Source organism: Lepidochelys kempii, chromosome 2 (assembly GCF_965140285.1).
Source record: "Lepidochelys kempii isolate rLepKem1 chromosome 2, rLepKem1.hap1, whole genome shotgun sequence".
In the NCBI taxonomy this organism is placed as follows: domain Eukaryota; kingdom Metazoa; phylum Chordata; order Testudines; family Cheloniidae; genus Lepidochelys; species Lepidochelys kempii.
Window position 1 is genome coordinate 156860320 of NC_136381.1, and position 17548 is coordinate 156877867.

Sequence of the window (17548 nt, forward strand, 5' to 3'; positions counted from 1 at the left end):
TAGTTATCAGCCTCAATACCAAGAGTATTCAAAGAGAGAAAAAGGATGGGAGGGTGAGATTCTGTGGCCTGCAATGTGTAGGAGGAGGTCAGACTAGATGATCATTATGGTCCCTTCTGACCTTAAAATTGATGAGTCTATGATGCTGCTGTAGCCTACTACCCAAAGACAGCTCTTTTACTCAGGGCTACATATCCAAGAAGCCAAAAAGCATGCATTTAGCCTCTCTTGCACAATAGTTTTAAGTGCACCTGGCTAGGGAAGTGAAAAAAGAGCAAGTGAGCTAAAAGTCATTCTACCCAATATTGAGGGAAACAGATAAATGAACCAGTCCTCACTCAAGAGTTTACAGTGTGCAATATAAGCAATTCTAATTGTAGCACAGATATATATGCACTGAGGGAAGTGGGGGGCGGGGGAGAAAGAGAGAGAGAGAATGGGAAAAGGTTTTTCTGTGATCCAAAGCTGGCTGATTACATGGTCTTTGCTGTGGAATGCCAGATCAAAGAGGTGGAGCAATCTACCAGCACATGTACCACACTACGTTTTTATGACCAAGTGCATTAGCATATGTTATTTCAACTATTTTCATGTCTCACAAATTTTGTTCCAAAAACAATTCTCTGATGTAATATTTTATTTTCTACCTATATTGTACAGTATTCAAAATTCCATTTTGAACTATTGTTATACCACTGTTTACTCAAAACTATTCAGAGAGCTCTTTATAATACTTCATGACAGTGCTGTGTTGGGGGGTGGGGAGGAGAAGAGGAATAGAGAATGCATTGCTTCAATTTATGTATACAAATTTTATTGCAAGACCTGTAATTTTTAAGTGTACAGGCAAACACACAATGACCTGTGACAGAAAGACTTCAAAACCAGCACAAACAGAAAAATTTAACAGTTCATTCAACACTAATACCAAATAAAAGTGACAAGGGACTCCTCAATAGCCAAACAGGAAGCTTTCCAAATATTCTCTCTCCATGAGCAAACAAAATCCTCCATACTTTTGGTCCAAGATGTATGCTTTAAATTGACAGACATATGGATGCAGAGGAGTCTATGAGCGAGTGTACTTGCCCCAGATATGCAACATAAATACAGAAGCAATAAAGAGGAGACTCATAACCAAAACTGGAACAGGACCACTAGAAAGAAAGAAAAAAAGTCAGTTAAATCTCAACGATACATAAAGACATCTTGTTCTGAAGGTTAGGTAGAACCAGCCAAATAAATTACTCAGTAAATACACAGACTTCCCACTCCACGCCCCTCACCAAATTAGTGATGGGGATTATTTTGTTATCTATTGCAAAAGTTTTAATACAAACATTACTGGAATGCAGCTTTTAGTAGTACAAGTTAACCCTTTAAGATTAACAGAAATACGAACCATTTTCTCAGAATTCGTATCTGCCACATTAAGTTGGAAATCTAAGATTTAATTTTGATACCTCAGTTTTGAATTGCTGAAAGAATATGGATGCTTCCATTTGTACTATAACTATTACAGGGAGTATTTAGTCATTCACTGCTAATCACTTGTTGAAATCAGGATCTTAATACTCTGATCGTAAACTTTATCTCCACATTTTTCAATTCATGTTTCCGCCTCACATTCTGGTGGGTCTGCTACTGAGTTAGTGACCTGAGCATACTTGTACACAAATAGAGCACAAGAAACAATAGAGTCCCCTAGCAGCTAGTCAAACTTAGGTTCAAAATTAGAATATTTTAGCTTGGGAAGTAATTTACAGCCAACTCTCCAGTTTTTAAGAAGTGAACAGAATTTTAAATGCAGCGAGGCAACAGATACAATCATTTTTCAAGTAGGCTTTTATAGTTACACCAGTTTCAGTTTGATTAAATTTACTGCAAGTGACACTGAAAAAAATCACAAGTGGAAGCTCTGTCCATTATAAATCCTTATCTAAAACTCCCAATCTGAACTTCGTGTTGGAATCTTTTATGCTCACTAATTCTATTTTTAAGAAATTATAATTAGGGTATTATTGTTTGGAAAACTTCTCACACTTTCAATTTTAGACTGTGTTAAACTAGCTGATCTATGCTGTGACTAGTCTGAAGGGGATCCCAAGCAAATTAACGTGAGCGTTCCATTACAATAAAAACACCATTTTCTTACTGTGCATCTCATAACTACGGCTGTCAAGCAATTAAAAAAATTAATCACGATTAATCGCATTATTAATTGCGCTGTTAAACAATAATAAATACCATTTATTTAAATATTTTCGGGTGTTTTCTATATTTTCAAATATATTGATTTCAATTACACGACAATACAAAGTGTACAGTGCTCACTTTATATTTATGATTACAAATATTTGCACTGTAAAAAACAAGAGTATATTTTAATTCACCTAATTCTCAATCTCCACTTACTGATAATTTGCTTCCCACAACCAAATCTCTGTACAAGTTTTCATGAATGATGTACCCAAGTATTCAGATTCTAATATCTGAACTGGTGTGAAGACTTAAGTTTTTTTATACCAGCATTTTATTTTTTTAATCTTACTTTGGTGCAAATACATCAGCATATAGTGACAGGCAAAATGGGCCTCCTTAAAGCAGACAGTTTTGTTATGGGTTCCCTCTTTATGAATTTGCATGTGACACAGATCTTACATAAGCTCTGTCTCTTCATAAACATATGCAAAACCAAAGACTCTCAAGTGCATTAGTCTTCATGGAAGAACTTGGTACCTTACTAATTATCATCACTATTAAGGAGTACTAAACTTCAGTAAAGAAAAATTGTACTTCAGAAATTTAGTAAACATCTGCTACATAAATTACATTATGCCACGATGGTAACACACAGGAACATTAGCTACAAAGAGACCAAAAAGCCTGTTTCTATAGTTTAGAGATTTTACAGAACTGATTATAAAAAAAACCCCAAAATGAACTACTCAGTACTGACAAATCATTACATTTTCAATTACACTTCCTCCAATCCCATGGAAGGTCCTTGCTGGAACCTAGGAGATCAACCATTCTCCCCACCAACACACACATGCTTCTCACCCTCATTAAGGTCAACATTTTTTCTGACTAGCCGGATGAATTCCCTTAATAAGAGTAACAATGTTAAATAACCACAGCAGTGACTCCATATCTAGAGTTCCCTGCAGTCAATAAATTTGAAGTCAACTTTGATTTTCTATACAATCTAGTTTTATCAAACCAAACCATTCTGCTCAAGATTTCTATTACATAGTCTTGACATTCTCACAGTGATCAGATTCAGAGTGCCACAGAAGGAGGGCAACAGGTCTCAAGCGAACTATTTTGCTCTGACTATCCTTCCCATTAAAACATATCCCCCCCCCACCACTTCCCTTAATAGCCAAGACATTTTCAACTTTAGCCCATTGCTTTTTGGTAACACTCACAACCAGAGTGAAAGGGATAAGCCCCTCAGAAACAGGGCCTTGAAGTTTGTCTGCTGAACTGGTGACTAGCAGAGAATGCAGGGCAGGAGTTGATGAAATTCGGATGTTGCAGGTCATAACTGAGACAGAGAAGGGGACAGCACTAACCTGTGTATACTGGAGAAGAGCTTATGTTATTGGGTAGTGACCACTAACACTTAGAAAGGTGAGACATCAAAAGTTCACCAGTGATTTTCTTTGTAGTGGCTGTTTTGACCAGTCTCCCTTAGACCTAAATACTGTCACCACCACATGCTGACAAATTCCTGGCTCAGACATCAGATTCATATATTTACTAAAATTGTCTGTGGAGGTCAGAAACATGCATAGAGAAAAGAAGAATTTTTCCTTCTGGATAAAGGTTTTTGTCATTTTGATGAGATTGGAACAGATAGTTCCTTCCTTCAGGGTTGGCAATTTCCTGGGAAAAACTAGTTTAGGACAGAGTGCTGATAAATAAAAGCTTAAACCAGGAAACTGAGGAAAAAATTTTTATTAGAATATACTAATGAATATTACTGAAAAACATTTAGCAATTTGATAATAGTTTTGCAGTAATGTGGTCTGTTTAATTTAAAAATAAGGAAAACAAAACAAAATAAAAAAGAGCCTCAAAAGAGGTATGCTATTGTTTGAAACAAAAACTTCTTAATCTGGGAGACTGGCTGTTGGCCAGGAGCCCAGGTCTGAAGGCAGAGCCGCCGCCAGCAACAGCACAGACAAACGGGAGGCAATACCATACCATGCTATCCTTACTTCTGCGTTGCTGCTGGCGGCAGCTCTGTCTTCAGAGCTGGGCTCCCAGCCAGCCACTGCCGTTCTCCAGCTGCCCAGCTCCAAAGGCGCTGCTAGCAGGAGCACTGACGTAAGGATAGCAGTACTGCAACCCCCCCACAATAAACTTGTGATCCTCCCACAACTCCTTTTCCAATTACAACACCATGAACTTCATGATTTCAGCTATTTAAATCTGATATTTTACAATTTTTAAAATCTTATCACCATGAAATTGACCAAAATGGACAGTGAATTTAGTAGGGCCCTAGTTATTAAGCATCAAACTTTTCAAAAAATGATCAGCTGCCTATGGTCAGGCTACAAAAAGCAGGTAGCAGGTGAACTGTTAGACACTGATAGCACGAGAGTGGAAGTAACAAATTACATGGAAAAAAACAGGTTTCAGAACAGCAGCCGTGTTAGTCTGTATCCGCAAAAAGAAAAGGAGTACTTGTGGCACCTTAGAAACTAACACATTTATTTGAGTATAAGCTTTTGTGGGGCTACAGCCCACTTCATGAAAGCTTATGCTCAAATAAATTTGTGAGTCTCTAAGGTGCCACAAGTACTCCTTTTCTTTTTATGGAAAAAAGTTACACTAATGCAAGATGAAAAAAAGATGGAAAGTATAAGAAGTGATTTGGAACAAGACAACAACAGTTTGGTTATATATTAATGAGCATCATGTTGGCTAAATCTACTTGGACAAGACCTTATCCCAAGTGCTTTGATGAAACGTTGTAGATTTACAAAAGTATTTTTGTAATCACCGTCAGCCTGGTTAAAAGAATACCAAGGATCTGTAAAACCCCAAATCTGTGGTGACATACGATGGAACACTCAAACATGTATGGAAACCTATATTAAAAATCAGTTACATTATCTCAGGATTGTGAGCGGTCTTGAGGAAGAACTTGAAGATAGTGGTCAGTATAATTGATAATCAAAGGGCTTTCCGGGAAACAAAGAACTTGATCAATCAATTGAAACCAGCTGTTGTGGCACTTGACACTTCAAAAAGGGACACATCAACAATTGCTGTTGCATGCAAAGTATGGTTGAACCTAATGATAAATGAAGATCTTGCACCATATCAAGCAAAAGTACACAAAAATTTCATGAAGCAAGTATTCATGTACACATGTTGGCCGACCTCCTTCATGTAAAATATGCAAGAAAGGAATTGTCATTTTAAGAAGAAATTGCAAGGCAGTGATTACTCAGCAAAAAAATCATCTCAACTTTCTGCCATATATATACACTTGCATTTAAAGTAGAAGTAGCTCTGTATCCAAAAACACACACACACACCCCACAATATTTTCATCTGCTATCAAGGAGAAAGTTTCTCCTGTAATATGGTGGGGAAAATCTGAAGAATACTGATATTCTATCTGACTTAATAGAATTGGTGGTGCAATTTCAACATCCAGCAAGTACAGAACGAATCTTTTCAAATGCTGGATACATCCATTCAAATCTGGAGAATAGGCTTGGTCTAGCCACAACTAAAGTTGGTCTCCGGCTACAGAATGCTACATGCCCAAGTGGACTTCAACCAGTTGTCTGCAACTATGCATGCTTCTGATTGCTTAATGCTTCAAACCTGAAACTCTGCATTTTCATCTAATCAAATGTTTTTGACTTTTGGTTACATAACAGTGAAAACTGAAATGAGCTGACATGTGTAACTTCCTTGAGAAGATACTGAACCAAACTGTGCAATATTCAGTATTATAATTATATGTTATGCCCTCTGCAGTTTTATTTTTATCTGAACAATTCTAAATTAATCTCTGAGTCTATTGCCTCATGTAACCACAATTTGAATATGTAACTAAAACAAAGTGTACTGTGGTGTGCATTAATGAAACAGTTTTTAAAAGGCCTTAAACTGGGACTAACTAGTTTCTCCCTGGGTGTTAAGAACCATGATTTTACCTGGTAAATAACATGCTATTCCTGCCTCAAGTTTCCATGTGACAAGGAAAGAGGCTGTTTCTCTCTATTTCTTGACTGTATTTGTCCGTCACCCAAGCCTGGATGAGGGTGGGATCTATCACTTTTTTGGAAGGGACGAGGATATCTCCAAGAGTGTCAGGAACACTTGCAGAAGTGAGAAATCTACAGGCCTAAGTGTATAGGAGAAAATGGTTTGCGAATGGGATGGTATTTTAATAGCTCTATCAGAATGGCCATTTTATTTTATATTGCTTTTGCTGCTTGCTCAGGAAGCTCTTTCTTTTACAGCCAGCTGCAGCACCTACCACTTCGATTACCAACTTAAGGTATCTAAGAAGCTGCGTGCTGAAGATATGGTGTAATGGGCAAAGGGACTGATTGAGAGCACCTGGCTTTCTTCATCCCTACAACAGAAGACCAAGGAAATACAGGGTTGAAGCATTAAAACAAACCTGTGACACAGGTGTGAGCTAAGGCTGAAAAGGTTAGCCTTATAACATCAGTGTCTCTTAAAATGTTCGTCACTTCATTATGTTTAACTCAAGACGTGTGATTAATGAAGTTACCGTGTCCAGTGGACCTCATTAGCAGTGAGTTGCTTCTGACTGCGTGTATGACTGCAAACGGTACGTATTGATGTGTAATGTTTTTTGGTATTTCTGCAATGGTGTTTTTATTGGCATTAAAAAAACCCAGAAAAACTGTAGATAATGAAGCCTTAGGTCCGAAGCCTACAACCACATATGCATGTGCCTTACTACTGTGAGTAACCTCTCTTGATTTCTTAGAACCGTTCACAGTATTCAAGAAAAGCACGTGCACGTCTGCAGGTTTGGGACCTTAAAGAAAAACAATTCAAGTAATCATCTTGACTGTACTGTATTAACTTAAACATCTACCTACAAGATTGATCTTTTATATTTTTATAACCAGGTCTCCTCAAGGCATTCTTTCTGATTTATCTAAGCAATTGTGGTTCCCCCATATTTTCATGCATAATGTGCAGGCCAGATCAAATGACTCGGGGAGCCTGGACTACTGTATATAGATTTAAAACAACACTGTCACCCTCTTGCTGCTTTTGGGACTTACACTTTGAGCCCAGGGGAGTCCTCTGTGTAGAATCTCCACATGCCACCAGTGCCTGCTGAGGTAGTGCGGCCTGCGCTCCTAGTCCCACAGCTGGCGTTTTTCCTTGGAGGGAAGAACAAGGGAATCACAACCTGACCTGCATTAGCGATCAGCTGAGAACCACCAACCTTTCCTAGAAGTCAAGAAGAAACCCCCCCCCCCCCACCCCACACAATCTCTTCCTGGTGCTGGTCTCAGACTTTGGCCCGAAGTGACCGTGCTCAGCGCTGGGCCCGGGCCACAGGGCGCTGCCAGGCTCGGTTCAGTGCCGTTAGCCACAGACATAGAGAGAAGTTGCCTGACACCCTCCCCCAGCCGCCCGCTCCCAGCTGGCACCAGGGGCAACGACGCCCATCGAGGCTCCCCCAGCTCAAGTGTCAGCCTCGGGGGTCGGAGGGGGGGGGGGCAGGAGGCGGCGCTATCGAGCGTTGTCGCGACCGGTATCTCCATCGGGTCGAGGCCGGGCGGCGCAGCCAGGCTTTACCGAGCCCCGACCTCGGGGTCCGCCCCCGCCGGTACCTTTGCCGGACGGTGGATCCCGCAGCTCGAGGCGCCACCGCTTTGCTGGGGGAGCGGCCAGAGGCGCCGACGTTGGTGCCGCTGGGGCTGGGGCCGGGCTGCGGAGAGAAAGAGACAGCGCGTGAGACGGGACCAGCGCGAGCCAGGGCGCGGAGGGGGGATCGGGGCCTCGCGCTCTCACCATGGCAGCGACTCTGGGTTCAAGGAAGCGCGCGCGGGCCTCAGAACTCTCCCGTCTCCAAAATTCGCTGCGGCTGCTGCAGATACCCCAGGTCTAGCTGCCCCGCCCCTAGGAGCGCTCGCCTCCTGGGCCTCCCAAGGCCCCGCGGTGGACTAGGACACTGCCTGACTCCAGCCGCCTCTCAGGAGACAGTTTCCAGAGCAGCGAACCGAGCTCAGGGCTCCAGCCGCCAGAGTCCTGTCCCCTCCTGTGCCCGAACCCCGCCTGAAACGGAGACACCACAGGACGCGCGGGCTAAGGAACCAGGCAGCACCAGGCCACCTATGCGGGGACGAAGGCTGATGTGTCCCAAGCTGGCAGCACACGGGAGAGGGCGGAGCTGCGCATGCGCTCTCTGCAGTGACACGTGGACTAGCCCAGGTCCCGGAATCACTTCTTCGCTCAAAAGAAGCGGGCTCCGCCTCCTCTCTGGCGGGTGCAGGCGCCAGCATGGCAGGGGGCCCGGGCTCGGGCCCGTCCGTGCTGTTCCTGCACCCGGACCTGGGCCTGGGCGGCGCCGAGCGGCTAGTGGTGGACGCGGCGCTGGCGCTGCGGGCGCGCGGCTGCCGCGTGCAGATCTGGACCGCGCACTACGACCCCGCGCGCTGCTTCTCGGAGACGCGCGGCCTGCCGGTGCGGAGCGTGGGGGATTGGCTGCCTCGCAGCCTCTTCGGGCGGGGCCACGCGCTCTGCGCCGCGCTGCGCATGGCCTACGTGGCGCTCTACGTGCTGCTGCTGAGCGGGGAGGAGATGGACGTGTTCGTGTGCGACCAGGTGCGGGGGCGGGGCCAGCAGCACGTGCTCTAGCCCAGCGCGAGGAGCTGCCGGGGCCGCGCGCCCGTAACGGCCGTGGCGGGGAGGGGCGGCGCGGTCACAGCTCGGTTCGCAGCCGGGAACCGAAGGGAGGGGGCGTCAGGTGGGCCCTGAGCCGGCAGGACGCTGCCTCCCCTCGCTGGGCACGGGCCCTGAGCCCGGGTGCGGACCGCACGGGTGGGGCTGCGAGTCGCACAGCCACGTGTTTCGCTGGTCACGGGCAGGGGGAGACCGCCAGGCGCCTGCCCTTCGGGTCACCTCTCCCTGGACCGAGAAGGGAAGCCCGCCGAGTGGCGGTTTGCCAGCAGCATCTGAACCCCCCCCCCTCCCACACACACACACACACACACACACCTCCCCCCCCCCCCCCCGCCCCTTGCGGAAGGCCGCGAGTGAGAGTAAGCACCGGGTCGTTCCAGTCCGCGCCGCTGCTTCCTCACGCGGAGCGCTTTAGTTTTGAATCCACAAGTGTCGCTCCAGGATAGATCTTATTGTAGAAACTGGGACTGAATAAACAGTGCTGCCTCTTACTCTCACCCCCACCTCTCGGTTTATCCAGGTGTCTGCTTGTATCCCAGTCCTCAGGCTGGCCAGAACTCCTAAGAAGGTTTTGTTTTACTGTCACTTTCCTGATCAGCTTCTGACCGAGAGAGAATCTTTTCTTAAACGCATCTATAGAGCTCCACTTGACTGGTTGGAAGAGTATACTACTGGCATGGCAGATTGCATTGTTGTCAACAGCAATTTTACAGCTAATGTCTTCAAGAATACATTTAAATCCTTAAATCAGATTAAACCAGACGTCCTATACCCTTCGTTGAATGTCAGTACCTTTGAAACAATTGTTCCTGCAGATATAGCTAGTATAATTCCCCAGGGGAAAAAATATTTGTTTCTTTCAATCAATAGATTTGAAAGGAAAAAAAACCTAGCATTAGCTCTGGAAGCTTTACATGATCTTCGTGGCAGGCTCGATGCTCAAGAGTGGAATGAAGTTCATCTAGTTTTGGCTGGTGGTTATGATGAAAGGGTTTTGGAAAACGTGGAACATTATGAAGAGCTGAAGACTATTGCGACCAAGCTTAATATTAGCAAGCAAGTCACTTTTGTGAGGTCTTTTTCAGATGAACAAAAAATCTCTCTTTTCAATAACTGTGTGTGTGTGCTTTATACGCCAAGCAATGAACACTTTGGCATAGTTCCTTTGGAGGCTATGTATATGAGATGTCCAGTTATAGCAGTTAATTCAGGTGGTCCTTTGGAATCTGTTATAAATAATTTTACAGGATTTTTGTGTGATCCTCTTCCAACACAATTTTCTGAGGCCATGGAAAAATTTGTGAGAGACCCTGCCTTAAAGAATACAATGGGAGCAGCTGGAAGAGCAAGAGTTACAGAAAAATTTTCTTCAGACGCTTTTACAGAACAGCTGTACCAATACATATGTAGATTAACACAATAACAGATACACGCCGTAGTGTAATTTAGTGCTTTGTCATGTTTCTGATTTGTACATGAGACAGTTGATTAAACTGACGTCTAGGCTAGTGCAAGGATGCTGAAATATTTAGAAAATTTGAGTTAATCTTTAAACTACACTTTTGATAGTCTGTTTCATGCCGGTTGCCATAAAATAACAAGATTTAGTTGAGGTGGATTTGTTTACCATTGACTACATTGAATTTTTGCTGCATATCATGTACTGGAAAATAGTTTAATAAATTTATTAGACTTGCTAGTTTAAACTGGGGAAAGTTAAAATTATGGCAAGTCTTCAGGTTGTATAAGATGATTAACTTTCTTATTTAAACTTTCTTCTCTACACTTGCTATGAATTAACTTTACAGTGCAATTCTTCTGTTGTAATACTATGCACCATAATTTTCCACTTGAATGAATTTCTACTGAAAGGCTCTGCCAGATCTCTGCCAATTCTGGTGTGGATGCAGTCATTGAAAATACAGTGAGCTATACATATGCAATAAAGTCCCATGGTTTTTTGTGTTTTGTTTTTTTTTTAAATGCTAACCTCTAGCCTGGTGATGTTGAACAGTCTTAAACTATCTTATTTGTCTGAGAACTGCTGTCCTTAAATTGTATCACCTAATCATCTCTGATGTCATAATCCCAGTAACTAGCTGTTGTTCTTGGAGCAGTGGCAGAGGAAAGAGAGAGAAGGATGAAACCAAGGATGTCAAAATCCCTCAGACAAAAAATGGAGCTAGGATTTAACCCCATTTTCCCCTCAAAAGTCTCTGAAATCTTCTTGAATATCAGCTGTTATATTAAATGTCTACATCTACTGAATTTCATTTTGTCTATTAGAAGCGTGTCTTGATACGGCTTTCCTTTGTGGATTTTCTGATCCGCACATAACCAGAGAGATATGTGGAAAAAGCCTTGACATTTTTCTTCCATTTCCTTTCAAGATGTATCCCCATAGTCTTGAGTCATGCAAAAATGATAATATGAATGAATATTTCCCACAATCAAAATGTCAAATTGAGTTTTTAAAAGAGACGGTAATATGTCCATCACTGCATAAAAGTTCAGTTATGTCTTTTAAAACTAAGATGGTGGATGAAGTCATAGTGAGAAAAGTATACAGTCCTCTGTTTTGGTTTTAGAAAATCACACAAAGAGCAAAAAATGCATGAAGTTAACTAACAGCCTTAGATATAGATTCTGCAAGTTTCTCTGTTCAGGGAGACTTCACTGTGAAACAGGCCTTAGATATGTTTGATTTATAGTGGTTCTTATAGTGTACAATGTATCAGAACATCACTTGAAAAGATTCTAAGGGACTGCATTTTGTGGCTTGCTAGAAATTTGCTTCTAAGTTTATATTTTATGCACTGTATACAAGTTAGTTATATTTTGGTCTGAAATCCTATTGAGGGGGGCAAATATTAGCTCATTAATCTGAGGACAAGGAGTATCAGATTTTATAAATACCTCAACTCATTTTACTGAGCTTTGCAGGCCCAATTCACTTTATTTAACTTTGTCTTATATGCTTTTTCATCTACAACAGGGGTTCTCAAACTGGGGGTCGGGACCCCTTGGGGGTCACAAGGCTATTACATGTGGGGGTCTCGAGCTGTCAGCCTCCACCCCAAACCCCACTTTGGCTCCAGCATTTATAATAGTGTTAAATATATAAAAACGTGTTTAATTTATAACGAGGCTTGCACTCAAAGGCTTGCTATGTGAAAGGGGTCACCAGTAGAAAAGTTTTAGAACCACTGATCTACCATATACTATATATATATATATATATATATAATATACTATAAATGGATATGTAACTTGCATAATTCTCTGAGGTTTAGGTTCTGTACTTACTCTGTATGGGCTCTCTGCGTACCGCACTGTGTGTACGCTTTTGGGATAGTTAACTTTTATTCCAAGGTGTCTCTAGAAGTTCTCAGAATTTTAGAATTGAATTGCTGTTTGATTTATGCAGAGATTTTAACCTTTCCATTGTTAAGACTGCAGCCTAAATCCTACTGTAACATGTTTTGCTTTACTCTTCCTCACTTTTTAACTAAATAAAATCCCCTGGAGTCTGCATGCTTCAGTAGCTAGGGCACTGGAATCAGAGTCAGACAACTTGGATTCTCTTCCCAACTCTGCCACTGATACGTGAAGTTCCAATAAGTCCCCACCATGCAGCCAGAAGTCTGCTGTCCCTTAAGCCTCACATCTTTTCTTCACATCTTTTCCTTTCACTGACTCTTTAAGCTGACAAAGTTAAAACATGTAAAGTTTTTAGAAGGGAAAAATTCATCCCTTTAAAGTAAGTGAAAAAGTGAAAAGGACTTGTAAGAGGAAGAAGGGGAAGCTGGTCTCTAATGTTCTGCTAAGCAGGCACCTTTTTCAATGAACTGAGACCTTCAGGAGGCAATTGATATGGATGGGTGAGAGCTGAAGAGGAGGAGAGAGTTTGGGGTGGTTGGTGCCTATTTCCACACAGATCCAAGCCCCCTGCTGCATAATTTAGGTCTAATGAATCTTACAGGGCCTTGACAATAAACACTGAGTGTTAAGTACCCCAATATCTACTAGATAGCATTCATTGGTGGCAGCTTCAACTTTAAAATGATCAGCATTTTATTGAACTCACTAATACAAGTCATGCAAACTTGTCAGTGGTGTATATATGCTTAGTTGAAATTGCTCGCTGGCCTTTGCACCAACCGTGGTGCGATGTTGCATCGGATTGTCACCGACAGTTGCAGTGATGCTGGGGTGATGTATTGCATTGCGTTTAAACTGTTTTCTTTCTGTGACAGTTGCAAAGGCACCAGGGCATAGTTAATGTGATGAGAATGTAATTACAAAGCCCCCTTGCACCTTAAAAAAACGTATGTTTTCAAAAATTTAAGATGGACTCTTGGAAGGAAAAGGGCTTTTTTCCTGAAATTTTGAAGGAAATTCAGTTTACACTTTTCCAGCTCAAAAGATTTGAAATAACTTATTAGAAACTTCAAAAATATTTTCTTGTATTCTTATTTCCTAAAAATAAATTATATTTGAGGAATTAGTAAATACTTCCCCCCAATAGGGGGTCAGTTTTCAAGCAAAAAGAAACTTTTACAGCTAGTATTTTTCAAAAACCAAGAATGAAGCCGCTAATGAAAAAATGTGCAAAGGGCTGGTATTTTTAGTGTGAAAGCCAAAAGGAGGAGGGAAAAAACCCCATGTCAATTCAGAACATTTTTGTTGTCAAAGCCTACCTCTACAATTTGTGTGCCTTTTCATGTAAAAGCATTATATGAGCAATACATTTGTCAGTGGGTGTGAGCAGGTATAACTTCTCATTCCCATTAGTTTGGGCAGGAAAAGCTTTGTAGGTACAGTGATTCCTCTAATAGGACTTCAGCACCCACTTTCTGAACAGTCTCCATTATCCCCTTGTTCTGTGCTGCCACTTCTTCTCAGGCAAGAATGGCTTGGTCTGTATTCTCTCCATGCTAACCCAGTCTATGTAATACTTCTCACATCCTTAAGGACTATTGTGGAACTTGACTCAGCAGACCCAGTCTATGGCATACCTATAAAATCAATAATGGTCCATGCTGATTTTTCAATCATTATATGGCTACAGCAGCTGGGATGGAGCATAGACCAAGGATGTGACACTTACCTTTAGGTGGGAAGGCCTATAGCATCTAGAAGGGAAAGAGGTCCTGTCCCAATTCAGCTCAGGAAGCTGTTGGAATTGAAGTAGATTAACATAGTGTTCTCATCCAGGGATTGAAAAATTTCCTTAACACCTACTAGCTCATTTGAAAACATCTGTCACTGAGCCCCTGAAATCCCACATCCCTGCAATTTAAAGGAACAAAACATCTGTGGACTCTTCATAACTGAAGCATTGTCAATCAACTTTCTATTAATAAATATTTAAAAAGTACATTTCTCTGTCTCCTGATCTTTTATTATATTGTTTCACTCTGCTTTTTATTTCCTATTACTGATCGTGTATCTTTTTATGCATTCTCCACCCATCATACCCTTTTGCTCCCCACTATGCTGTCTTCTATTCTCTCCTACACATGTCCCTCCTTCTTTATCCCCAAGCAGTTTTCGGTCTGTCCTATTGTAACGGGGTGCACTCATCTCTCATGAGCGCCCCCTTGGCCAAGTGTGTGTGTGAGCCTGCACTCTCTCTGTTTGTCCCTGCTCTGGGCTAGAGCTGTGCGCCAGGGCTCCTCCCAGGTGACAATGTCTTCGCCTTCTCGGGCTTTCTGGCTGCAGCTCTCCAGCTGGGCCTCTGCAGTTCAGTTCCTTCTCTGGGGTGCTTCAATGTCCAGGCCACTTTCTCTCCCCTCCCCCCTTCTTCCTTTTATAAGAGCAGCAAACCCATGACCACCATTCATCAGCTTACTTATTTGTTTCAGGAAGAGAAGCCAGCAGCTCCAGGTGATCTGGTCCCAGTCAGCCCATTCATCCCCTCCAACTTCCTCTTTGCCATGAGTTTTTCAAGTTTTGATGTTATGCAAACAGGGAACAATCCAGCAAATACTACTGAGTGCAGAGATTGCTGCTAGGACTACTACTCCTGGAAATAAGTACTTGTGATGGGCAATAAGTGTTTGTAGGATCAGGACCATAAATATGCTGTAGGCTGCATGGTCATCCGTCCTTGTTAGTCTCTCAAGGAGGCCATGCCTCCTTGCTGTCACATACCTGTAAAGGAGAGTTCAAAGGGGGAATTAGCTACACCTAGTGCTGTGGTCCTTCTCACTACACTTGCACTGAAAAAACAAAATCAGTACCCACAGTAGTTTTATGCAACCTTTATACAATGAACAGATATCACATAAATACTTATAGTTTATATGCTTTTTAACAAGAAACACTTTTATGGGTTGTATCCTCCCTCAACAGCTGCCATAGACTTCTCTACCTGAAGTCTGAGGAGCTGTTACTATGCTGCCTACCAAGCTTATTAAAGGACCCTAAACCCTTCAGTAGCCTGAAGACAAGTCTACTTGAACATAAGAATGGCCATACTGGGTCAGACCAATGGTCCATCTAGCCCAGTATCCTGTCTTTGACATTGGCCAGTGCCAGATGCTTCAAAGGGAATGAACAGAACAGGGCAATTTCAAGCAATCCGTCCCTAGTTGTTCAGTCCCAGCATCTGGCAGTCGGAGGTTTAGGAACACCGAGAGCATGAGGTTACATCCCTGACTATCTTGGCTATTAGCCATTGATGGGCCTGTCCTCCACGAAGTTATCTAATCCTTATTTTAACCCAGTTATACATTTGGCCTCCTCAACATTCCATGGCAACAAGTTCCACAGGCTGACTGTGCAACTTGTCCTCAGCATTCTGCCTGAGAAAAAAATATGTTTGTCTTGATTCCCTCTCTCTGCTCTATAACAAGATATGCCTTCCTTCCCATGTTTTGTTCCCTCTTTCCTTGCAACAAAGATAATGGCTTACTCCAACCCCCCAAGAAAATCTGAAATAGAAAGAGCTTCACTTCTTGCCTGCTGCCAGCCCTGTCTTCCTACACAGGGTCAGTTGAAGCTCTGCGTCAGTTGCTCCCTGCCCTGTCTGTCATGATGTGTGCAACCTACCCATTGTTGGTGCCCAGCCTAGAGATGGCATTGATACCTAGTAGGAAAGGAGAATGACACACTGGAAGGGCAGTTCTGGGGAGAAAGGAGGATTCTCAATGGGGTGCAAGCATGAATGCCAATGCAGTGCCACCTCCCAGCAGATATAAAACTTTCCTGATGCCCAGCACGGTGCCCCAAACTAAAAAACATGGAGATTAGCTAGTCCATAAGGCCTCATCTTCACTAGGCTAAAAAGGTGTGTTTTTAATTTGAGTTAACTCAGTCAAGAAAATCCTAGTGAAGAGAAGGCAATTTGTAGTTTACATATGTTAACAGATGAAGGTAAAGATAGTCTCCCTCACAATCTGTACCTTGACCTGCCAACTCATCTGCAAACTACAAGCTGCATTGTCTTCCCTAGGATTTTACCTTGAGTGAGTTAGAGTTAAAAAACACACCTTTTTTTCCTATCGAAGATGAGGCCTCTGTGAAATTCACACAGGAATTATGTAGTCTTCCAAGGGTGAATCAGTAATGTGTTTATTATTTTATTCCATATGAGTCAGAGCTTTTTCATGGACATCATTAATGTGGGGAAATTCTCTGCTCACTCAGTGTTTTCTGACTGACATCACGTTCAGCAGCCGAAGGTATCCTGTTGGCTTTCCTCCTTTTTTATTTCATTTCCTCCCTTCTTTTCATTATATAATGCAGAGGACCAGTTCAGCATTGCCCTGCACCCCCTTTGTGTGGATGTAAGGGTGCATAAAGAAGTTTTGCCATACCTTTAAAATATTTCTGCTAAAATGACCAACAGTGAAACAGTTAACGTTGGGATTTAAATGGTCATTTTTAGATTTTAGAGTTCATAGAATCATAGAATATCAGGGTTGGAAGGGACCTCAGGAGGTCATCTAGTCTGACCCCCAGCTCAATCCCCAACTAAATCATCCCAGCTTTGTCAAGCCTGACCTTAAAAACCTCTAAGGAAAGAGATTCCACTACCTCCCTAGGTAACACATTCCAGTGCTTCACCACCCTCCTAGTGAAAAAGTTTTTCCTAACATCCAACCTGAACCTCCCCCACTGCAACTTGAGACCATTACTCCTTGTTCTGTCATCTGCTACCACTGAGAATAGTCTAGATCCATCCTCTTTGGAACCCCCTTTCAGGTAGTTGAAAGCAGCTATCAAATCCCCCCTCATTCTTCTCTTCCGCAGATTAAAAAAATCCCATTTCCCTCAGCCTCTCCTCATAAGTCATGTGTTCCAGTCCCCTAATAATTTTTGTTGCCCTCAGCTGAACTCTTTCCAAATTTTTCCACATCCTTCTTGTAGTGTGGGGCCCAAAACTAGACACAGTACTCCAGATGAGGCCTCACCAATGTCGAATAGAAGGGAACGATCACGTCCCTTGGTCTGCTGGCAATGCTCCTACTTATACATCCCAAAATGCCATTGGCCTTCTTGGCGACAACAGCACACTTTTCACTCATATCCAGCTTCTCATACACTGTAACCCCTAGGTCCTTTTCTGCCAAACTGCTGCCTAGCCATTCGGTCCCTAGTCCCGAGTTAG

General features: G+C 42.7%; 2 protein-coding genes across 2 annotated transcripts; one reads left to right on the top strand and one right to left on the bottom strand.

The window, feature by feature from the left end:
• Positions 1 to 792: 792 nt before the first annotated feature.
• Positions 793 to 8688, bottom strand: SEC61B (SEC61 translocon subunit beta). Its single transcript, XM_073332534.2, has 4 exons — positions 8041 to 8688; positions 7860 to 7957; positions 7302 to 7403; positions 793 to 1157 (listed from the first exon to the last, which is right to left on the bottom strand). The coding sequence occupies exons 1-4, from the start codon at positions 8041 to 8043 to the stop codon at positions 1070 to 1072; spliced, it is 291 nt and encodes a 96-aa protein (XP_073188635.1). The 5' UTR covers positions 8044 to 8688; the 3' UTR covers positions 793 to 1069.
• Positions 8349 to 11199, top strand: ALG2 (ALG2 alpha-1,3/1,6-mannosyltransferase). Its single transcript, XM_073332532.1, is given in 3 exon segments — positions 8349 to 8405; positions 8407 to 8853; positions 9452 to 11199. Coding segments are annotated over 3 exon segments (1392 nt in total). The 5' UTR covers positions 8349 to 8363; the 3' UTR covers positions 10355 to 11199.
• Positions 11200 to 17548: the final 6349 nt, after the last annotated feature.

Coding starts and splice junctions, on each gene's coding strand:
- SEC61B (XM_073332534.2), bottom strand. Junction 7,404..7,859: donor GGATCCACCGTCCGGCAAAG/GTACCGGCGGGG, acceptor CTTCCCTCCAAG/GAAAAACGCCAGCTGTGGGA. Junction 1,158..7,301: donor GACTCCCCTGGGCTCAAAGT/GTAAGTCCCAAA, acceptor CTTTCTTTCTAG/TGGTCCTGTTCCAGTTTTGG.